We start from the raw sequence: 23889 nt of genomic DNA on the forward strand, positions 1-23889 counted from the left end.
TCCTGAAAACTATATTTATGCCATGAACAGTCTTCAGAATTTCAACCTACTAGTAAATCTGGGTGCAATGTAACCCAGATATTGTACTTAACAGACTACAGAGAAGTGTTATTGCTCCTGGATGCTGTAGTCCTTTTGGGTTGGATTACATTTCAGCCTGAGGTAACTGGCATATTTTCTGATGTACTTTTGTGTCCCACAAAGATTTATGTTCTTAACAACTCCTAGATCATTTCTTTTTAATCTGGCTCTGCCCATCCTCATCCCCTGCCATTTTTCTTGTTCTGTTATCTGACATTCTTATCCTCATCTTTAGATTTACACAAAATATCAGGTTCCCACCTGCCTCCCAGTCTTTGCACAGCCTGTACACTCAGCCAGGAAAACTCATCTTCCTCCTCCCTTCAACCTCACCTGGAAAATACCTACATTCTTTGGTCCCCGGCTCAAAGGGCCTTTCTCAACAGAGGGCAGAGTTTCTATACTTTTGTTTCTTGGCATTTCTTGGAACACATACACAGTTGTGTAAATATTTGATTAATATTTTTGTGTCCCACTAGATTACATGTTCCATTAAGTTAGGGCCTATCATTTTTTAAATCACTGTCTACAAAGCACCTAGCCTGGCCAATGTTCATAAAACAACTTCAAGCAACAATTAATGTATAAACCCAACAGTAATTTTAAACAGTGGGATACAAAACTATTTACCCAATAATTCCAATTTGGGAGAAAATGAAAATGCATTGAAAAAAGACCAAGAAGATATATTAATTAAGGGAAAAAGAAGTACGTATGTATCTGTTTAAAAAAGAAAAAGAAAAACACTAGATGGAAACAATAATGCAAGTGGTAACCTGTGGAGGGTAGGGGACAAGAACTTTGCAATGTGTACTTTTTTAAAAAATCCCATTTGGATTTTTGAACCATTAGAATGTATTACCTAATTTAAAATGTTAAATGTTTGCAAGACAGAAAACACTAATATTAATAGTGATTGTCCCGGAAGACTGGGACAAAGATTTTGTTTTCTACCTCCATACATTCACCAAAATTTCTACTGTGAATATGAATAGCTTTTATGATCAGAAAAACGATGTATTCTTTAGGAAAACTCTTTGGCAACTTCGAGAGTACAGTGTCCGTGGGGTTGGAGAGTGGAGCGGTGATGCGAAGGCTCCCGCTACACAGGTGACAGACGGGTTCTGTTTCGATGGGAGAGACCTGAGCACAGCACGTCGTGTCTGCTGCGGTGAAAGAACCACGAAAAGGGGAGATTCAAACATGCGAGCAGAGGGTGGGGCGAAGCGGCGCCGGGCCCCAGCGACGTCACTCCCGTGGGACCGTCCACTGCCAGGGAGGAGGACAACACTGCTCAGCTGTATTGTCTCGGACGTACGAGGGGGAAGAAGGAAATGGGGAGTGACGGTCTGTGAAGGAAGCTATGGAGCAAAGAAACCAGGAAAACGTGGACACACCCACAGGGAAAATAGTGGAACTACGAACCTCCCCGACCTTTCCCCAAGCGGGTCCCCTCGTCCTGGCGGAGCTGAGGGAGACGCGCACAGGAAAGGGCGGGGCTATGAGTACTGAGTCCGTGCGCAGATCTCGCGAGAGCGGTAGAGGGCGGAAGTACAGTTTGTTCAGGATGCGGTTCCCGGTTGCGTTGGTCCTGCTGAGCGTCGCAGCGGCGGGTAAGACCCCCCCCGACCCCCAAAAATCTGACACTCGCCCCACAGGCAGGCCCACGATCGTCACCGTGGCTGGTCGCCATCTGAGCTTGCTTCCCTGCCCGACTCACTCTTCCAGTCGGCGTCATCCACCCCCCCCCAGCCCCACCGTTTGCCTGTTGCCCGGGTCTCTTATAGCTCTGAGGGTTCCTTTTTCCCGGACCTGCCGTTCTTCAGAGCCAATTGGTTTCTCTCTTTCAGGAGCCGCGCTGCCCGTTTCTCCCCGGTCAGCCGCCGAAAAACTGCTCAGTCGGGAGAAACAAGAGATTCCAGATAAAGATTCCAACCAGCCCCCCGCGAGCCACCTGTTTGCAAAGAATGTCCACACATCCACTCTGGAAAAGCAATCCATCGAAGAGGAATTTGCCAGGTTGCATAGGCAGCGCCGGGCCACAGGAGACAACTCGGGCAGGCCAAATCAAGACCCCGAGTCCACGAAAGACGATTCTGGCAAGTCAGATCAGCACCCCCAGTCCACGAAAGAAGATTCTGGCAAGTCAGATCAGCACCCCCAGTCCACGAAAGAAGATTCTGGCAAGTCAGATCAGCACCCCCAGTCCACGAAAGAAGATTCTGGCAAGTCAGATCAGCACCCCCAGTCCACGAAAGAAGATTCTGGCAAGTCAGATCAGCACCCCCAGTCCACGAAAGAAGATTCTGGCAAGTCAGATCAGCACCCCCAGTCCACGAAAGAAGATTCTGGCAAGTCAGATCAGCACCCCCAGTCCACGAAAGAAGATTCTGGCAAGTCAGATCAGCACCCCCAGTCCACGAAAGAAGATTCTGGCAAGTCAGATCAGCACCCCCAGTCCACGAAAGAAGATTCTGGCAAGTCAGATCAGCACCCCCAGTCCACGAAAGAAGATTCTGGCAAGTCAGATCAGCACCCCCAGTCCACGAAAGAAGATTCTGGCAAGTCAGATCAGCACCCCCAGTCCACGAAAGAAGATTCTGGCAAGTCAGATCAGCACCCCCAGTCCACGAAAGACGATTCTGGCAAGTCAGATCAGCACCCCCAGTCCACGAAAGAAGATTCTGGCAAGTCAGATCAGCACCCCCAGTCCACGAAAGACGATTCTGGCAAGTCAGATCAGCACCCCCAGTCCACGAAAGAAGATTCTGGCAAGTCAGATCAGCACCCCCAGTCCACGAAAGACGATTCTGGCAAGTCAGATCAGCACCCCCAGTCCACGAAAGACGATTCTGACAAGTCAGATCAGCACCCCCAGTCCACGAAAGACGATTCTGGCAAGTCAGATCAGCACCCCCAGTCCACGAAAGACGATTCTGGCAAGTCAGATCAGCACCCCCAGTCCACGAAAGACGATTCTGGCAAGTCAGATCAGCACCCCCAGTCCACGAAAGATGATTCTGGCAAGTCAGATCAGCACCCCCAGTCCACGAAAGATGATTCTGGCAAGTCGAATCAGGACCCTCCGGCCACGAAAGATAATTCTGGCAAGTTGGAACAGGACGCCCAGTCCACGAAAGACAACTCCAACAATCCTGTGTCCAACCCATCCTCTGCTAGCAAGCTTACCAACCCTGACTTAAGCATACTAGCTGACAAAGGACAGACCTCTCTGCATGCTTCCAAATCTGAATCTGGGGAAAGAGTATTACTGGACTCTGACTCTACTTCTCCCCAACAGGAGGGAGAAGGTAAGTCTTCACAACCTGCTAAAGATGTGGAGCCAAAGGAGGCTGAGGAAGGTAATACAGAAGGTTCTCCACGCAAAGAAGAGAAAGAAGGGACACTTTTTGATTCCATGAGCAGGAAGAATGATGACCTTTATAAGGACAGCCTTGGAAGTGCGAGTGCAGAAAGCAGCCACTTCTTTGCATACCTGGTGACTGCTGCCATTCTCGTTGCTGTCCTCTATATTGCCTATCACAACAAGCGGAAGGTAAGTCAAGAATTGCCTTCAGAGAAACGGGTTAGCCTCCACCCTGAAAGTTTGGTATATGGGCCAGTATCCATCACTCATCTGCCTGTGAACACGGGATTTTAAGATAAATTTTTTTTTCCAGACCCTGGTAGGGCTCTACTCCAGTTTTCTAAGTCTTTTGTTTTCATGTCTGTTTCCTCTGAGTGCCCTTTGCTGCTGCATTAAGTGCCAATTAGTACATTATTACAGTCTGACCTGAATTGGGGTATTCTCCCATAATCTTGAACTTAGATCCTTCACAGCCTCAGAAGAAGTAGTTAGGGCATTTATCTTCCTGTTTCTACTCTCAAGAGTGCCTCATTTCTAGCTTCTTTGCTAAGCTTTTATCTTCCATCTGCAGTAGCAGAAAGAATCATTACATAATCTTCGGCATGCGTAGCAGAGAGCCCAGGCACTATCTTCTGCAGTCAGTTGAACTTCTGATTAGAAGAAAGACCAGAAATTGCATGGATACATTCATCTTTCACTTCTTAGCAGGGTTTGGTGTGAAGTAACGTCTGTGTCGTTTAGCAATCATTCCAATGATAAAAGGACTGCAGTTCTTGTTGAGCTCTAAGAATTTAGCAGTTTCTGTAGCCTGGTTCAAATTGGAGAGTTCAATTCATGATGGTCATAAAGCCTGTGGCTGTATGGAAACAGAAAAGACGTTAAGTTAAAATGGTGTGTTCCTTATTCTACATCCAACATGGAGAGTAACCTTGGGAGTGAAATGAGAGTGGTGTGGTTAAGATGAAGCAAAGTGTGGGGTAAAAGAGTACATTTGCAGCAAAGAAATAATAATTGCTTATGACTTAAAAAAGGGTAGGGGAATTCTCTAGGGAGGGGTCGGCCCATCTTTGGCTGAGTACTCTTGAGTAAATCCAGAAACTCCCACAAACTAGAGCCCAGAACAGCCTTCCTCCATCTATCATTTCCTGTTTAGCAGTATAAAGGATTCTAATGCAACTAGGCCCTGTCCTCCTTAAAATCGTTCTAATTTAAATAGGCCTCTTCAGAGTGTACTGCTCTTTGTACTGTTAGGGTTATTAACAAATGTACTATCAGGTGATTATCTCTGATTTCAGAGACTGAAGTATGTCAGTATAGAATCACTTGTTAATCATTTTCTTTTGCCGTTCCCCAGATTATTGCTTTTGTCCTGGAAGGAAAAAAATCCAAACTCCCTCGGCGGCCAAAGGCCAGTGACTACCAGCGTTTGGACCAAAAGGTAAGGGAGGAAGATCCAGGTCCATGGGAGGGAGGAGGGATATGCAGTTTTAGATGGGCCCAGCAGTGGCTTGCATTGGCGTGGCAGCAGCAGCTGGTTCTGGGGGTACTGCTACCAGCACCCTGGCCTTTTTTAGACCCCAAAGTAGAGACACCCATGTATCCATCTCTGCAGTGTTAGAACTGAACAGACCTTCAGCTGCTCAACTACAGCTCCCTCCCTTGACAGATGAGCAAACTCTGGCCCGGAAACATCATTTTTTCCCCCCTAAGTTCCCACCTCAAGTTGGTGGCAAAATCAAGGCCTAATGGCAACTCCCTAGGCTCCTGTGTTGTGCTTTTTGTACTATACCAGCACGTCACAAATTTTCATAGGCACTGTGACAGAAAGCAAAATCGGATTCACTGGGTGTGGGGTGGAGCCTATGCGCCTACATTTCTAGGAAGTTCCCAGGTGATGCCAGCTGCTGCTGGAACCACACTTCAGGGAGCAAAGCACTAGACAACACTCCCTAAAAACAAGTCCAGAAATATACAGGCCTCCAACTTCCCAGGTCAGCCCTGCTAAGCACTGCAGACTAGATTTCCTGAGTGCAGCCTTTGCGTGGAAGCAATGCCCTCCTCCCAGCCCACAGCAGCAGGAGCTGAGGCAGGCACTCCCCGGAGGCAGCTTGTTTCAGCACGAGCAGCGCACTCCTACTGCTTTGCTGCTTTCCTTTCCCTTCGTGTAGCAACAGCGAGGGCATCAGTAAAGAGTTGCTGGTGGCCCAACTGAGTTGTTCCCAGACTTCCTACAGGGAGCACAGTTCACATGTACAGCTCAGACCAGTTACAGAATAAGCCACTTAGCTCAGAACCTCTTTGCTAACTAGCCCACTTGTACGTCACCTTCCCATTATAGCCCTGGCCTAGTGCCGTCCCAGGTAACTGACTTCAAGGATTTCTGTTCCCCTTCAGTATAATATTTTTCTGGTTAAAAAAAATACTCATGTAAACAATTCAAAACAACGCATCATGTCACAAAGCAGAAGCCAGGGTTCTCAGTCCCTCCACGAAGTGTGTATCTTTCTACTGTATGTTTTATTTCAACCTAACTTTTAAAATTTTACGTGCTTTTATTGTATCAATTGCTGTTTGTATGGTGGAGGGTCAATTTGTCTTAATTCTGGGTTTGTTCCCTGAGCTGCAACTCCCATAAGGTCTTTTTTTCCCTTTGTAATCATAACAGTGAGGTGTATTCCTCTGTAAAAAGATGAACGTTACCAGTGGATTGTGTTACTCTCTTTTCAGATTTGATTTTTCTGTTTTTGAGAACCTTGTCCTCCCTGCTGATTTGTTTCTAAATCAAGAGAAATGAAGAGAAAAGTACTGTGACCAAAGAGACACCCTCTCGGGTTTATGGCAAGTCCAGGCTGCCAGAGGCGGGGGTGTTGCTTTGGTTTTTGCACCTGCACTTTGGTGACCTTGTACGCCTGTGTTCCTGTTGTTTACGCTGAGTGTGAGTAGAACCTAGCATGTGGGAACCCAGCTTTGACCAAACGGAGATCCCAGTCCTAGGCAAGCTGCTGACAACCCTCCCTTGGACCTTGGTTCTGTAGTAAAGTTACCCCTTGAAAATAGCATTGCACTCGCCACTATTTATTTTTGCAAACCGAGGAGAAAACTCTGCAGGTTGAGGTGCTTTTCTACCAAGGCATCTTACTTTGGGGGGATGTACTCTACAAAAGATGTAGACGGTGAATGCTGATGGGCAAAGGGCTACTTAGGACACAATTTTCTTTAAAGGCTTCAGCAGCAAACCAAAACAGCAGCTTTAAAAAAAGTGCTTTACTGCCTACAAATCCAATCTGTCTAGTAGTAAAGTTCTTTACGTTTTTCTGATACTTTCCTATTACTTAAGACAAAGTGAATCAACTTCCATTTGGTTGTACTGAGCATAAAACTGAATGTGGGGATTTTGGGAGTAAAGCTACTATTCCCATCACAGATTATTAAAATTACAGTTATGATGATTGAAACACTGTTCTCTCCACTCACAGTCGTAACAGGGTAAGTTCATGGCTTTATGCAGGAAAACATCTGGGAAAGTTTTGCTTTTGGTCTGCATTTTTTTCGAACGGTAACTGAGGGTAATGTTTTGAATCACGCTGTTTGAAGTTTTATTGAAATCTGTTCTGGTCATGCTATCCTATTAGAGAGAGCCTAAACAGAGTTGTTTCTGCAAAGAAACAAATAGAATAACTGATCTCAGGGAAATACAAAGGATGTGGGAAGTGAGGAGAATGTGATGAATTCTGTGCTGTTGGAGAAGTAAGTCTAAAGAAGGGGCCGTACTGTTTGTCATATTATCTTCCACCTTGCTTAAAACAGCTCATGCCTTGGAGATTTTCATTTTTGCAGGTAGCTATTTGTGGAGATAAAGAACGAATGAATACTCTTGTTGGCATCATTTTCTCTACTTGTGCACCAGTCTTACAATACTTTCCTCCAATCTGAGGAATCTTTTATCAGGCTCTTCCCTAAGACCACGGTTTTTTTTATTCCCCTTCTGTCTTCCCTTTCCCTACCTTTCCTGCTCTAGTGCTTTCCATTTCTGCCTATTACGTAGCACCTTTCCTCCAACTTTACGCTTACCCAGATTTGCCCCACACCCATTCATCCTATTTGTTATTCATTCTACTGTTCCACTTCTCCAGTAAGTGTTGTTTCCATTACCTTACCATTCTTTCTCTTCATAACCTTTACAAACTCACTTTGGTTCCTGTCTCTCTACTAAATGTTTTTCCAAAGGTTCAGATCACCAAATCCAGTGGCTTGTTCTCAAAACTTAATCTTGACCTTGATAGAATTGGACACTATTGACCATCCAAATAGAAATTCCCCTTTTGGTTTTCTTGAAGGCCGTCCTGGCATCTAAGAACTCCTTTGCCTTATCCTGTGCTTGTGCTGGTGAGGTTGAGGGCCCTCAAACGCAGGTCTCCCTATTCCTTTGTCTTCTCAGAAATGCATCCATCCTTCCTTCATCCTCTGAGTTAGTGACTCCCAGCTCTTAATTCTTGGCCTAGTTCCCAAAGAGACCCGTCCTGCTGCATGCTGAATATTTCAGCTTGGTTGTCCTATTGTCACTAAAAACTAAATTTTTCTCTTATACCAATTAAGCTGCCCCTCTCAACTGCCTAATTTCTTTAATCCTCTCCAAACTACCAAATTTTACCATTTTTATCTGTCACAGAAGTCCTATCCATTTTTAAAAAACATCTCCAGCCACAATCATTCTTTCCATTTCCCTGCTCCCTTGTCCCACACCCACCCATTTCACCTCTCCTGGATTTCATTTTCTTTTTTCAGGAGCCACCTTAATTGGTTCTTCTCCTGTCCATCATTTCTTGTGTGTGTAAAGAGATAGATTGATCTTTTTAAACTGCTCGCCCTGATGTGAAGCTTCTGTGTGTATCTCGCATGGCGTAGAGAATCAAGTGTATAGGCTCTTTAGTATTCGGGACTGCAGATGGCCACCGGCCGCCTTTCTCTGCGTCCTCGCCAGACCAGAGGCCCCTCTTGTTGGGTGCCCTTCTAGGCCTCTGGGGGTTTTTGTGCTTGCTGTGTCCTCCATTTCCTGGCTTCCCATGGTTGTTCTTGGGTTAGATGGCTTCTCTCTTCTCCTTTCCCTTACCTTCCCCAAATCTGTTTCTTCACAGCCCAGCTCAAGTTTTCCCATGTACCTTCCTAACTCCCCCACTGTGATTGGCTCTTTCCATTCTACTTCAATAGTTCTTAACAATGCCAGTCACAAATTTTGGAACCTGAGCAAAACAGGGCAGTCCGTATCTGATGTCTCTGGTCTTCCTGAGAAAACCAGGCTTACTTGTGGGATGCCATTGGTACTGTCTGCCTAGTGACACTCCTTAGGTACTTCAGCTCAATTTCTTCTTGCAAAGGAGACATTTTCTTTGTTCAGGACATCTGGATGTGACTTAACTGAGGTCTCACACAGCTCTTTCTGGCTACTGGTTGCTGTCCATTATTGATGGATTTTGCTCATAGAGAGGAGAGCGGAAAGAAAGGTTGGTTTCGGGAACCAAGAGGGTTGGCATCAAGTGAACACATAAGTATTGTGAAATCCACATAGCTCCATGTTTGAGCCTTTGAGAAGTATCGTTTCTTATGCTGAAGGGATACAGAATTTGTTTCACTTTGGAAATTGCACTGAAGGAAATCTCTCACACCAAAGGAAAGCTTGTCTTCTGGGTAGTTGTCATTTTGAAGATAGACTATTTGAAGCATGTTTTCCTAGAGCTTGTGTGGGAGGGTGAGCTGGCTGAGGCATCTCAGGCTGGGGGTGGGGTGGGGACAAGCAATGAAGTCCGGGGAGCCATGAGGCACCCCTCTCTAGACAACTGTGTGCTTCCATTCCTGCCCCCAACTTTAGGATGAAGGGTGATTTCTATTTGGAGGAATCTATGCTTCAGCCATGGATGTCAATAGAGGAAGGAGCTTGTTTTCCGGCTAGGTTTCTGAGAATTATTTAAAGAGTTCATTTCTGGACTCAGGGGGAGTAAAAGGCTAATCTGTCTTGAAAGGCTAAGACAACTTGGAAAGACCTGACAACTAGCTAGCCATAGATTTTGACATTTCTTTTCCCATGATGGCTCTTAATGAAATATTTGGTGATGGAATTCTAAACCTCTAAAATTCTCATTTTCTTTTCCATTTCCTGTCATTTAAATAAAAAAGGAAGCCTGTCCCCCGTTTTACAGGGTAACTTGATACATAATGCTGCACGTGTGATAAAAGTTTGAACAGGGAGGCGAGTGTGCTACACACCAGACCTTGTAGTTCTGCCATCTGTTTTCTGAAAGCTCTTGCTGGGAATGTTGTTTGGCATGGCCTTGCTTAAGTAAGGATCCTGGGAGCAGAGTTTCAGGTTTAACTTAACTGTATATCCATAGCCAAGATGGACTCTCAGCTCTGCTAGTTCCACATGTGAATTTATCCTAAATATCCCAGTTTAGAAACTCCTCTGTAAAGGGTTGAGTCTGAGCTATGTAGTTGCAAGCTGCCAACAGAGCCGCCTCCTCACGCTGATAGATATTCCTTTAATTCAAAAGTCTAGGTGTTAAATGATTGTTGACATTGTTTCCCTTCTTGTTTACCCAATTAGTAGATTGCCACTGTTTTGCAATGTTTTATATTTTCAGCCTTTTGTAACTTTAGTTACTAATTTTTTTAAAGCTTATTTGGTCTTATGATAAGTATTTTTCAGTACCTAATGTTTTACTGAGTTTCTATGAATGCTGTCTTGATGTAATTTTGTATTGTTGCACAGAAACCAAAATAAATTTCAAACATTAAAGCTGTATAACATCATTCAATTTAATATTGCGTTGAAATCTACTAAAATAAGGCCTCACATAAGTGAAAGGTCATTTTATTTATAACCTTAAGCCTTCATTCACCTTCCCATCCAACCTCCTAATATGTACCAAAAAACTGGAAATGCCATTCCCGGGCTTTGTACACATTATGTAGCTTTCCATGCGGTGTTCCTTACAACCAGGCAGCCCATATTCTAGGCGTAGGAGGTAGCTGGGCCCTTTGTCATTATTCATTTACCTCTGGTACTTGCCCTCTGCTGTATCTTTGTCCTGGGATGCGCTTGCAGCCTGCTTCAACCCCAGTGAAGTCATCTTTCCAGTCCTGTGCCCTGACTGCTAACGTTACCCTCTGTGGTGTATCTTTAGAAGATAAGCCTTGAGGCTGAGGTACCCAGCTCCAGAGGGTACCTTGGTGCTGCCACATTGAGAACCAGTTTCACCCCATCATAAGGAAGACGAACCTAGGCCTGGCTGAATACGAATTGGGCATTCTAACATACTTTGCTAACTAATACAGCTTGTCATGACCCCAGTCCCCACAACCAGTGAGCCCATCACAGGCATGTCTCCACCCTCTGAAAGCGCCACTGCAACCTCTGAACCTATGCAGCTGCAACGAAAACCTTGCCAGCTTTGGACTAAAAGCTCATTGGCACCCTTTAACCTCATTAGGCACCCTTATTCCTCAACAGTGTAGAACTGCATGATAGCACTGTGAGTGCGTGAGAGAAGCCTTGGGACAACTGGATCAACCTGCTTCCACTGACCAACACTTGCAAGGGTTCTAGCCACCTGATCAAAAGAAGATTCAGTTTGGTGATTCAGTTTCTGTTAGGAGGTATGGGCTTGGGACACAGAGCCCTGCTTAATGCTATCCAAATCAGTAGCCCACATTATAAAAGGTACAAAAAATCACCCCCTGCCCCAGTTGGAAGAGCTTCAATAAAATCACTGGGATGTATGCTAGGGTTGTGTCAGACCTCCACTGAGAAATCAAAAACATGAGAGTACTTTACGTGAGCAGAAATCAATGCTGAAAGACATGATGGCTAAGTCAGAGGCTGTGCCACAGCAATGGCCAAATCCTCTGACTCATCCCTCACTGAACTAATTATTCTTCTTCTGTGCCTGGATCCTGGAGCCCAGCTTCTGAAGGTCTAAGTACAAGTTCCGCTTCAGGATGGCGCTGCTGCACAGCAGGGCCCCTTGCAGGGCACCCATCAGCCCACAGGTGAAGATATCCTGGCCTAGGAGACAAGAACAGAGGCCCATGTGGGGGAGCAGGTGAGGGCTCTCGTGTTTATCCCTCCACGCTAGGGCCACCCAGGATGGCTTCAGATCAGACCCAGGATCCACAGCCTGCCAAGGCAGCCCAGCTCAGTGTGGGAGGCTGCAGGGAACAGCAGGACCTGGGGGCTGGGGTTGACTGCAAGGCCGAGGGGCTCAGGTTCTGGCCAAATGGGGCAGTGTACCTGTCAGGTAGAGGTTGGGGATGGGGCTTTGGGCCCTGATGGAGGCCATCACACGAGGACGCAGACGGTCCAGGTCATGGTCAGCCCCGTAGCAGGCACCCCGGGGAGCAGCCAGATAGAACTGACTGGTCAGCGGGGTTCCTCCAGTCACACTGTCCACCTAAGGGGAAAAAGCAGCCACAGGGGGGTAGTGAGACTCGGAGCTCCTCGTCTCTTCCTCGTCTGTTCTCCTTCAAGGAGCTGACGGCCTGCGTGAGTTCCCTGCCTTCTCTGGAGCTCAGTTCTGTCAGGGTGTTATTCTCCTGCCCCGAAGAAAAGGGAGAAATGGCACCAAGAGTTCTGTCACCGTAACCACAGGTTCTACCTACCTTTCCCTCCAGCTGTGGGAACAGCTTCATAACAGCCAACACAGAGGCTTCAACAAAGGAGGTTTTGAGGGCCTCATAATCGCTGCTTCGCTTTCCCTTTGGCTCCTCCCGCCACTGTTCAAACCACTCGTAGGAGGTGGGCACCAACACAATCACTGTGGACCGGTCTGTGGATGCAGAGCCAGAGTTACCGCTGCTCAGCCCCGCCCGCCCCCTGTCCCCAGGACCCTAAGCCTCACCTGGGAATCGGTCCTCCCAAGTCGGGTCCTTGGCTGACGGGGAAGTAATGAAGAGGAGGGGTATATGTGCTGCCGCCTTTTCCCTGGGCATAGACAGGTAGCGCTCCATCCTGGGGGTGAGAGGAAGGTGGCTGCCCAGCGCAAGGCCTTGTCCTCAACCACTACCACCACCCCAGGGACAGGCCATCCCCCACATGCCCCAGGGATGAAGCTGAGGTACAGCCTAGGTGGGAAAAAGCCCTCCCAGGAGTCAATTTGTGGCCACTTCCTCCCATTCCATATCCTGCTGCGGATTCCCCAGTGTCCGGGGAGGAAGTGGGGGCCCTGGGCTGTGGGCTCATGCCAACACCCTCTCCCCCCACATGCACACACGCCTTACGCCTGGTCCATGTCCGTGTCATAATAAATGTAGTGGTTGGTGGACGGCAGCCCCAAGTCCTTCTTGGTGCCTCGCAAGCAGATGAAGACAGAGAGCATGCCCAGGCCCGGCCGCACCATCGCCAGTTGTTTCTTCACACCTGCCAAAGAGAGCTGGTGAGGGCGCATGCACTGTGGCCAGCGATGGCCACTCCCCGCCCCAGGAGAGCCTGCGGAGGCCTGCTCACTGTGTCAGCGGCCTGTCCTCAGCTGCCAGCCTAGCGCTCAGGCCATTTTTATGTTGTTTCAACACTGACTTAGCAGGGGCCTGCTCTTCCATCTCCTGTCTGTGAAGGACACAACCCCAGACTCGTTCTTCCACTTCCACCCACTTCTGCTCCAAGCGCCTTCAGAAGCCCACGCTCCACAAGCTGGCTCACAGCACCTGCAGGACCGTCCCAGGCTAACTGCCTCCAATTGCCCCCTAATGTCTTTAAGCTGGGAGTGGATGACTGCGCTTCACGCTAGAAAGACCACAGAAGTGAACAGTAGTTTGTTATAAGTCTTGATTTCAGTATTAACTTTAATATCAGCCATCTCATGAATGATTGTACATAATTCTTAATGGGCTACAGTCAGTACAAAGCCTCCAAAAGGTAAGCAGTGCGGGTGAACAAAGACAAACGGCATTCTTGGCCCGACGTTACCGGTGGGATTCTGCTGGGGAGCAGGGAAGAGTACTAGGGAGGAGGGCCACAGCCATCTGATGTCCCCACCCAAGCAGCTGGCCTTGCTCACCTCTCAACAAATCACTCCGGACCAGTTTGGAGTGCTCCCACAAATGCTTATCCTTTGTTCCCATTCCCATGTCCATCTCCAGCACCTGCTTGAGGGACAACACTGGCTGCTGTGCTTAGTTCATTTAACAACTATTTGTTGAGGACCTGAAATGTGCTGACTCCTCTCTAGGCCCTAGGGATGCTGCAAGGAATCCAATATGCTGCCTGTCTACTGGAAAAGACTTTCCCGACAGCCGTGGGAGGCTCACAGAAGCTGCAAAGAACTGAGTGCTATGGGTAGCGTGGCCATAAAATTGATCATCCAGAACAGGCCACTTTTCAGAGCAGGAGGGGGCGTTATAACAATCACAGTAGGAGAACGGGATTCCCAGACACCCCGCTATGGGAGCACACCGAGGACGGAAGGAGAATGGAAGTTTCCACAGCCTCAGGAAGGAGCAGTGGACTGCCCTGGAGCCACACGAGCACCTTATCACCTGGGTAATCACACTGCGGGCACTCCGTCTCGGGGTGAGGGGGGGTGAGGTGGGCATAGACAGAAGAGAACCAGGGGACCAGGAGTAAAACCCCCTAGGTCTTCAGAGGCCCCTTGGAACAGCAACGACCTCCACCTGTCCCCTGCTTTCCCTTTCCCCAGCTAGAAGGAAGAGATCCAGGAACCACATACCTGCCAGAAAAATATAACCTGGGTCCCAAACAGGGCACAATGATATCAAGCCTTTCTTCTCCATGCCAGCCTTCTCTTACTGATATTGTCAGACCCATCTTTGTCACTCCAAAAATTTCCTCTCCAAACCATCCTGTCACCTCCACAGAGCTCAGCAATGGGATGTAAGAAAAGCACCCCCATCCACAAAGGCTCCCTCTACCTGACCATCCCCCCCCCACCCGCAGCTCCACCTGGCACCGCCTGTCCCAGAGGCCAGTGGATATCTGCTTCCCATCTCTGAGAGGTAGAACTATGAAAATCTCCCCTCCCAAACAGTTGGAAACAAAGAAGTCCCAGCACTGGGGTTTCTGAGTTAAGCATCATCCCTGCCACTGCCTGAAATGTTCCCAAACTAGGAGTCATCTGAGGCAGCACCCAACTCCCCACCCAAGGGGACAATCAGTCCTTCGGCCAGGTGGAAACTGGTGCCATTAGCTTGTTCAGGGCTGAGCTACATAAGAGCAGTGAAAGCTATAACCGTACAGTGAAGGAAGGCAAACTGAACAGGTAACATGGAGAGAAGGCAGTCCTGGGTGGGACTCTGGGACCTGTCACAGGACAGCATCAGGGGTCAGAGGTCCTGGGATAGAGGAAGGCAAAGTCCTCCAGTCGATCGCCCAGCCCCACCCCTGCCCTGCACTGGGCACTCGGCCTCAGCCCACGCAGCTCACCCAGCCTGAGAGGAGGACTTCGGTTCGCTGGCAGCAGATGCTGGGCCTCAGGAGTGAAAAGGCTGGTTTTCGGTAGAACACATCTTATACCTTACGGACAATTACAACTGCCACCCACCCTCTCCCCGAGTGAGGAAATCCAGGACCTCACTTTTCTATTGAACCCAGTCTGCTGCCCACCTTCCCCAGCTCCTCAAACAGCAGCTACGGTGCCCACTCGGGTGGGGAACTCCTTCCACTGCTCTCTGGGCTCCTCCTCCATGTGTTTCCATTCAACCGCATCTTGAGCTGCTCCCTTCTTTCCTGCCTTAGCCAGAGGCCTTTATCTAGACCCCCTCTCTCTTACCCTCCTGGATTACTAGTCCCCTCCTGGCCAGCAGCCGCCTTTTCTCAGGTCACTCCAGTAGCTTCGAGTTACACAATGGCCTAAAGTCCATTTCATTACCTTACTTGGGCTCAGCCCCTTTGTTCCTCAGGGCTCCTTGTCGTGAGTCCTTTTCTCTGGAAGCCCCACGCTTCTCAGCCCAGAGGGGTCCATCAGCCCAGGCTTTTGAGTCAGACACACCAGCACTCCTATTTCAGCTTTGCCACTCTCAGCAAGGCGACCTCGGGAAGTTACTTCACCTGCATAGCCTCAGTTTCCCCAGCCATAAACATTAGGGTGATGACGGCCCTCTCCCAGGTGGCTATGAGGATCAAATGCAGTGATCCTTAGGTTCGCTGGCAGCCGACAAAGGTAAAGCCTCACCCACAGACCTTCCCAGGGCCACCGATAAATATGCCTACCTCCCCGTCCTCAAAACCAGGCTTTTTTTCTTCCCCCAAACACAGCCTGTCCGAGATGACTGCATTGAGGCTTATTGCTACCGGACGCTCAGATTTTGGGCAGAGTTTAAGAAACAGATGAAACCCAAGAGGGTATATTCCTGCAGCCTCAGCCCCAATAAGGAGCTGGTCCCTGAAAGAGGCAGAAAAATATAAACTTGGGTCCCAAGTAAGGCACACAACAGTTATATCATCACTCTTCTCCATGCCAGCCTTAGCTTCCACTACTGATAATGTCAGACCAGTCTTCCCCACTCAAACTGAGAAATTAAGGAAGGAAGCAGGATTCACATCACAAACTTAGTGAAAACCCAACAAGTGTTCCATTAGGATTCTGTCATTAACCATCATTAACCATTAGGGAGATGATCTAATATCTAGGGAAACTGGAAATGGGCAACTTGGAATGGAAACTTAAAAGAGGGAGGGTTGGGCAGCTGGTGGCTCAGTTGGTTAGAGCGCGAGCTCTCAACAAGGTTGCCGGTTTAATTTCCACATGGGATGGTGGGCTGTGCCCCCTGCAACTAAAGATTGAAAACAGCGACTGGACTTGGAGCTGAGCTGTGCCCTCCACAACTAGATGGAAGGACAACGACTTATAGCTGATGGGCCCTGGAGAAACACACTGTACCCCAATATTCCTCAATAAAATAATTTATAAAAAAAAAAAAAAAGAGGAAAGGGAAAAGTGGTTGAGGTTACAAGGGGAAGGGGGTACATATGCCAAGAATGAAAACACTAAGGACCAAAGGGTTTTTGGGGGTGACGTGACCAGAGGAAGTTGTTTCCCAACCCCCACACAGAGGCCTTGCTGGGAACAGATGTTATAGACCAGTGTGCTTACCTTTTCTACTAAGGACAGTCAAAGGGCTGCCATCACCCCAGGGAAACCATCAGCCAAGCTGAGCAAGATTGCTCTAGAGCAGTAGTGGTGGGGAACTTGGGAGAGAGCTACACAGCCCAGCCCTTTACCTGGCAGACAGCGGGCGTTCTCTGGCAATAAGTACTCATAGGTATTGAACAGTCCTGCGTCAGAGATCACAATGGGGCAATAGATGTTCACCAGCTCTTGACCCTTCTTCACACTGACACCTGCAGGCACAAGAGTTGGGCGGAGGTTCTGTGCGCTTTAGGAGAAAAAGAAAGGCCCATATGCCACACAGGTCTCTCTCCTCTTCATTTTCTCACTCCCGGGCATCTAGTCCACCTAGGGCCAGGCGGGCAGGCCCCAGGCAAAAATGCAAAGTAAGTGAAACTCCCAAGTCTTTATCAGCTTTCCACGATCTTGTCCCTGCTGTGTGGCCACCTCTGACCACTAAGCTATTAGGTACAACCATATGAAACACCTGGTAGTCAACCATTTTTTACCTATAAAAACAGCACTTTCTGATGGTTCAACATAATAGTTTCAGATGTCTGTATACACTCAGCTCTTTCAGACCTCTGTGCCTTTGCACCTTCTGTTCCCCCTGCCTAAAATAACCTCCCCCAACCTCTGGCTAGCGTCTTCTGACCCTTTATGACCTCTGCCTTCCCTCTGAGGCCTTCCCTGTTCCACCATCCTTTATTTCATCTCCAGTTTTAGTATGTGCCTCTATATGGTATTTAAATTCTATCACACTGATCTTCCCTATGAGACCGGAAACTTCTTGAGTTAGAGACTAAGACTTGTCTTTTTCTTTCCATATTTTAAAACCTAGCACATGAAAAACACAAATAAATATATGCTGAACTGAATTTAATTGAACTGATAAACCCACCCTGCTTCATGGACCCCGTTAGGCTGGAAGTAGAACTTGCTCACAAATACGAGAGAAAAATTTCACATCACTGACAACTTCTCTTACCACTGGCAACTTCTAGTCTCTTCTACAAATGTGTTCTCAGAGGTAGCTGATGGCCTCTTCTCACTTGCCTTTTTTTCTTTTTTTGTGTGTGCACTGGGCCACCCATTCACCACCTCCTCCTTGAAAGGTTCCTCTGGTGAATTCACCGTCACACCAGCCGTATTTTATTCAGGTCTCGCTCTCTGTTCCCTTCTCTGATGCTTCTTATGCACCCATGAGTGATGGATGGCCTGTTCTGTTTACCAGAGTTCTTCCTGGCATAGACCCTCCCCGGTGCAATTTGGACTCTCTGTGCAGGTAACAGCAAAGACCTGAGCCAGGATCATGAGATTCTAGGCCCCACTCTGCCATTTACAGGTTGAGGGCAGGGTATCCTGCTGGCCTCCACACTGCCCTGGGGAGTGCCCAGGTTACTTATTCATTCCATTAGTCACTGAACAAACACTTATTGAGCCTCTATTATGTGCTAAAATCTATAGAATTAAAGATGAAAAGATACAGCCCTACACTCAAGATAGTTATGGATTACTGGATAACTATTCTTATCTACTGAATAAATGATTAAATACTGTCCTTTGGAAACCATGCAACCCTTTATCCTTCGTGTGTCCTCTTTACCTCCAGACCAACCTCTCTCCCCGAGCCCTGCTCTGGGGCAGACTCCAGCCTTTGAAAACTCCCATGAGGAAGTCAGTTCTTCTACACCTTCTGCCCTCAGTGCTTTCTTTTCTCTGCACCCCAGGTCTCTCCCACCCCAGCCCAGGGTCCGTGAAGCACGATGTGGGACTCTCACCACATGCTTTCCCAGCTGAGTCCAGCAGCACACTCTGCACAGTGGCCCTCGTCAGGACAGCGCCTCCAGCCCGCTGAATCACAGGGATGGTGTGAAAGGCGATTTCACTGGAACCCCCTCGGGGATAAAAGGCTCCTTGTACATAGTGGTCAACCAGCAGAGCATGCATGGAAAAGCTGGTGTGGCCAGGGGTCACGCCTACGGAAGGAAGGAAGGGGTGAGGAGGCAAGAGCAGGCAGCAGCACCACTCAGAAAGGAACATGGACTCCTGTCGGAAAACATGCAGCCTGAGTCTATCCATCCCAAGGTTCGAATGATCCCCAGGGCTCAGAGCAGCCAGAAAGTCAGTTTCCATGCAAATACAGGGTACTTCACAGATCTTGGGGCCAGTGGGAATATCCTCCCTGCAAACTGCCATGCTGCCAAGACCAGGGAGGACGGTGCTGGTTGAGAAGGAAAATCATCCAGAGTGTGGATGAAGGGAGTTTTTACCAGGGAGTCCAGCAAGTAGGTAGGCAGACTTCTCATCCGTACACTCCAGAGGGTCTAGAGTTCACACTGCTTCATCTCCATCAGCCAAGCACATTCAGGAAGAAAGACTGAGGACCAGGAGGGCAGCACCTCCTCCCCCAGGAGCGGCCCACGGCCCACCGCCCGTACCCACCATAGGTGGGGAAGATGTAGCTGAGAACCGCCTGGAGCTCTGGGGAGGCTGGCAGCTGCCGCAGGGTCTCAGCCAGGCTCTGGGTGGATGCGCGAAGGAACGGGGAGACACGGGTGAGCAGCCCACACTTGCTGAGGAACTGAGCCAGGGGCAACGGGATGATCTTCAACAAGAGGCCATGAATGGCTCCCCTGGCTACCGTCTGGAGAAGGAAAAAAGCAGGAGGGACAGGTCTCAATTCTAAAACTGCTGTGACAGAATCACTGTTCCAACAGCCTGCACCAGCAGAAGGCCGGACAGCACTTTAGCCCTGGCTGAACTTGTCTGAATTTGGATTTTTAAAAATCTGTACTCTGAATTTTTCCCATTCAACACTCATATGAACGTTTTTGCTTTTCAGTTTCCTGTCCAAATTCCTTTTGAAAATCCCAATCTGGTCTCAGGTGAAGTTAAAAAAAAAAAAAAAAAAAAAAAGGCTAGGCATCTGACCACACGGCAGCCAGCCTGGTCAGGGAGGAGAGCAAGGCGCCCCCTAGACGCCAGAGTGAGAGTGGCAGCTGCTGAGCCCAGGCTCCAGGGGCACAGAGGCCAAATACAGTGGGGGCTGAGTTCAGGAGACACGACTGTTCCTCCCCTCCTGCCTTCCCCACCATTTACTCCACTAATGAAGAAGGTCACCCATTAGGAATAAACAGGATTCTCGGCATGTCCATGTTACCTTAACCAGCTTCATATAGTTGTCAATGGCAGCTTCCTCCTGGGGAAACTTCTCCTTCAGACCCTGAATGTAGGCTTTCTCCCCACTATACATGGGGAACTCCTTTCGGCCATTGGGTCCTTCTAGTACCATGATGTCAAAGGGAGAGGACAAGCCAACCCAGTCCAGTTGCCCCTCAGTGATCTGGTCCAAGATAAAACGGCCAAAGCTGCCTTCCTGCATGCGCCCAACATAATGGATTCCTGTTGGGAGACAGACAAACAAGGTGTCTTAGAGATAAGGGTATTGAGCCCTGGAAAGGTGGACAAGGAAGCAAGGTGAGAGAGGTTGTCCTACATAGCTGAATTCAGACCCAGAGAAGACTACCCACCATTGCTGTAGGGAGGAGTTAGAGCAGAAGCCATCAAATCCCTGCCCAGTTCAGCTCCCAGTGAGTATGGCTGTCAGACAAGGAAAGGGGTGCCCACAAAGATAGGGCCTCCAAAACAAAAGAAACGGCCAAGATCATCCCATAATGGCTGCTCCAAGCCTCCTGAAGATAGAGCCATGCTCCCAACCCTTTGCCACATAAACCTTACCTGTGTCAAATTCAAGACCATCCTGTCCAAAGGTATGACAACAGCCTCCTGCCTTGGTATGTTGTTCCAGAACCAGGACTCGCTTGCCAGCTTTGGCCAGAATCGCAGCTGCAGCCAGGCCACCAAAGCCACTGCCAATCACCACCACATCCAGCTTCTCTGGTACTCGACTAGCTGAGAAAGCTGCAACAGAGGGAAGAGGTGGAGGGTGGGCTTCTCAGGCAGGGGCAGCAAGAGTAAAGATATGGAAACCAAAAAAGACTTCTCTAGCTTCTACAATGCTAGAAAATTCTAGAACAGTTTGGCACAGAGCTTGTTAGGACATCCCAAACATTTTACCTGGGAAATGTTCAGGACCAGCCAGGCAGATTAAACAAAGGGATTTGGTTTGATCTGAACTGGTTTAACCAAAGCTATTATGTACCTGTGGATTTTTCCTACTTTCAAAAACAGGAGGAATCAGTAAACTACCAGGGGTGCCAAAAAAATGCATACACATGACTTGTGTTCATCTTTTGTTATTGGCATATAGAGTATTACAATTTTAATACAATTTTTTTCCTTTCTTAAAATGTGCATATATTTTTTTTGGCACCCTCTGTATTATAGGAACAAAAACAGAAAGCTGACAACAATGCAGGCTGAGAACCCTAAGCGCAGCCAGAGAGACAGCTAGGGAAGAGAGAAAACAAGGAGATGGGGACAGGAGGAAAGTGTCATGGGGCAGATTGCTGGCTCATGGAACTGTCCATTGACAAGCCGGTTATCTTTGGAAAATGCAGGGTCTGCAGGCACCAGTGGAGCAGCCTGGTGGGGTGATGGTTCTTCAAGAACTTGATGCAAAGACTTGGGGCAGGACCAAGCTGCTCAGAGGCTGCTACTCTGAGAAATCAGCACCACCCCTCACATCCGGGAAGTCTGGAGGTGGGGCTGAGGGGAGCAGCACCTAAACAAGACAAAACTGGACAGCTCCAGGTGCTATATGGGCACTTCCAACACAAACTGTTCTTTGAAGATTATTCTCAACTGAGATTAGGAATTTTTCAAGCTGCACGAGAACTTGGTAAACTTTTAACTTCTCACACGTTCTTAGAAAGACATATAGTGAAAAATACATTTTATATCACAACCCAGAATATATGTAAGTATATAATATAAATACCTGAAACAACAGTTTCATAATACAGTACTTACCAGAACTATGTATGTGGTGTAATCAAACAATATGGTGAATGTTTAAATTTTTAAAATATCATTATACTAAAAGACACATTGCCATTAATCCCCCTCAAAATACTCCCTCTCGCTTCAAACACACTTATCCCATTGTTCTTGCCACTTTCTGAAGCAGTTCTGAAAGTCCTCTTTCATGAGTGTCTTTAGTTGCGTTGTCGTGGCTACTTCGATGTCCTGAATCATTTTGACTTTGGGGAAGAGCCAGAAGTTGCACGGTGTCAGATCCAGTAAATAAGGTGGATGAGGACACACTATAATGTTTTTATTGGACAGAAATTGCCAAATTAGAAGCGATGTGTGACATGGAGCCTTGTGATGATGGAGGATGATTTACAACACACTTTAAAACACATCTTCTCTCAACCGTAGCTCACACCCAAACAAGTTGAAACTTGTCACATACTGTTACTGAGGTTCAATGGATGCTTCACATACTGAAGATCCCTGCCTTTCTCTTGGACGGCACTCAGCAGCAGCATTCACCGTATCTTTTGATAACAACGGAAAGCCTCCATGTCACACATGGCTTCTGGTACAGCAATTTCTGTCAAATAAAAACATTATGGTGTGTCCTCATCCACCTTATTCACCAGATCTGGCACCATATGACTTCTGCCTCTTCCCCCAAAGTCAAAATGACCATGAAAGGTAAATGTTTTGAATCTATTCAAGGACATCGAGGGAGCCACAACAGCGCAGCTAAAGATACTCAAGAAAGAGGACTTCCAGAACTACTTCAGAAAGTGGCAAGAATGATGTGACAAGTGTGTTTGAAACAAGGGGGGGGGGTATTTTGAGGGGGATTAATGGCAATGTGTCTTTTGTCGTAATACATTTTTTAAAATTTAAACATTCACCATATTTTCTGATCATACCGCATATGATGCATTCTGATATTTTCTATTCTACTGCATTGAAAATACTAGTTATGGGGGCTGGCCTGGTGGCTCAGGCGGTTGGAGCTCTGTGCTCCCAAGGCTGAAGGTTGCAGGTTCAATTCCCACATGGGCCAGTGCCAGATGGCTCAGTTGTTTGGAGCGCGGGCTCTCACCCACAAGGTTGCCAGTTCAACTCCCACAAGGAATGGTGGGCTGCGCCTCCTGCAACTAACAACGGGCGACTGGACCTGGAGCTGAGCTGTGCCCTCCACAACTAAGATTGAAAGAACAACAACTTAACTTGGAAAAAGTCCTGGAAGTACACACTGTTCCCCAATAAAGTCCTGTTCCCCTCCCCCCCAAAAAAAGAAAATGCTACTTGCAACCCACTAACTTGATTTCATGACCCACTAATAGATCACAATTTGGTCTGAAAAAGTTAAATTAGTCATCTCATTTTTAGAACACCTTAAGTAAGTGGAATGACTTGTTAATGGTTACACAGTAAATCAATGAGAGTCCAAACTAAAACTCTGATCTCAGAAGTTCAGACTAATAGTCCTTCCACTTAGAACTGTGTAGCAAGACTTGTCACAGCATTCTAAAATTTTCAAGTGAGAGGGACCCTGGAGATCAAACGGGATCTTTTTTTTTTTTTTTAAGCAGCAGAACTCTTTCTTTCAACCTCAGAAGTAACCCCAAAATATGTTTTAAAGCTGACAGTGGATGTACTCTTCTGGTTGACAGAAGAGCGGGTTCTGAGCCTGAGGCACCCTCAAAACTTTGAGCCTCTCCCAAAGTTCAACCCTATGAGTTGACACCACGCAGAAGTAGTCAAATCACTTGATGGGCAAAACATAATTTCCTATACAGGTTGAAAGAGACTTTTGTACAGCTCCCCAACGCCCCAGAGCACGTGATAGGGTAAGTAGGGGAAAGATCTCTTGTTATCTGTCACTTTTGTTAATGTTGCCACGGTCATATTAAGTGACCTCGGCACGCCAAGGACGGTTCCTACACCCATGGGTCCACTATTCTCCAGCCTGCCCAGGCGAAGGCTCTCGTCGGTGGCGGACAATAAAGCGGGGCGCCTCTACGAGGAAGCAAGCCCTCCCAGCACTTTACATATGGGGAAACTGAGGCCCAGGTAGGGCACTGGCTAGCCCTGCCAAAAAGAAAAGGCAAACATTCGAGGATGCCGGAGCGCAGCCTCGGACCCCAAGGTCCCTCCCGCTGACCTTGTTTGAGAACCGCCTTCCGTGCCTCTTTGTCGGTCACCAGGGGCGCGGGTGGCCGTTTGACGTCCTCGGAGAAGGGGTTCGGGGAGCTGCTTGCGAACAGTTCCCGGTAAACTTTGTGGAGGACGGCCAGCAGCAGCACCGCCAGCAATACCAGCAGGAGCCACATGGCGCCGGGTCCGAGGACTGGGTTCGTGCCGACGGCGCCAAGCCTTGTGGCCGTGGGTCCGCCCAGT

General features: G+C 48.0%; 2 protein-coding genes across 2 annotated transcripts; one reads left to right on the plus strand and one right to left on the minus strand.

The window, feature by feature from the left end:
- The first annotated feature begins 1344 nt into the window (after nucleotides 1-1344).
- On the plus strand, nucleotides 1345-10238 carry TGOLN2 (trans-golgi network protein 2). The gene is made up of 4 exons (XM_019714539.2): nucleotides 1345-1694; nucleotides 1932-3637; nucleotides 4803-4886; nucleotides 6176-10238. The coding sequence occupies exons 1-4, from the start codon at nucleotides 1445-1447 to the stop codon at nucleotides 6179-6181; spliced, it is 2046 nt and encodes a 681-aa protein (XP_019570098.2). The 5' UTR covers nucleotides 1345-1444; the 3' UTR covers nucleotides 6182-10238.
- RETSAT (retinol saturase) lies at nucleotides 10234-23822 on the minus strand. Its single transcript, XM_019714533.2, has 11 exons — nucleotides 23654-23822; nucleotides 20302-20484; nucleotides 19724-19965; nucleotides 19006-19207; nucleotides 18342-18539; nucleotides 16674-16793; nucleotides 12719-12857; nucleotides 12340-12449; nucleotides 12101-12267; nucleotides 11733-11892; nucleotides 10234-11507 (listed from the first exon to the last, which is right to left on the minus strand). Exons 1-11 carry the CDS (start codon nucleotides 23820-23822, stop codon nucleotides 11368-11370), a joined length of 1830 nt encoding a protein of 609 aa, XP_019570092.2. The 3' UTR covers nucleotides 10234-11367.
- Nucleotides 23823-23889: the final 67 nt, after the last annotated feature.

This window comes from Rhinolophus sinicus, linkage group LG05 (assembly GCF_036562045.2).
Source record: "Rhinolophus sinicus isolate RSC01 linkage group LG05, ASM3656204v1, whole genome shotgun sequence".
Classification (NCBI taxonomy): domain Eukaryota; kingdom Metazoa; phylum Chordata; class Mammalia; order Chiroptera; family Rhinolophidae; genus Rhinolophus; species Rhinolophus sinicus.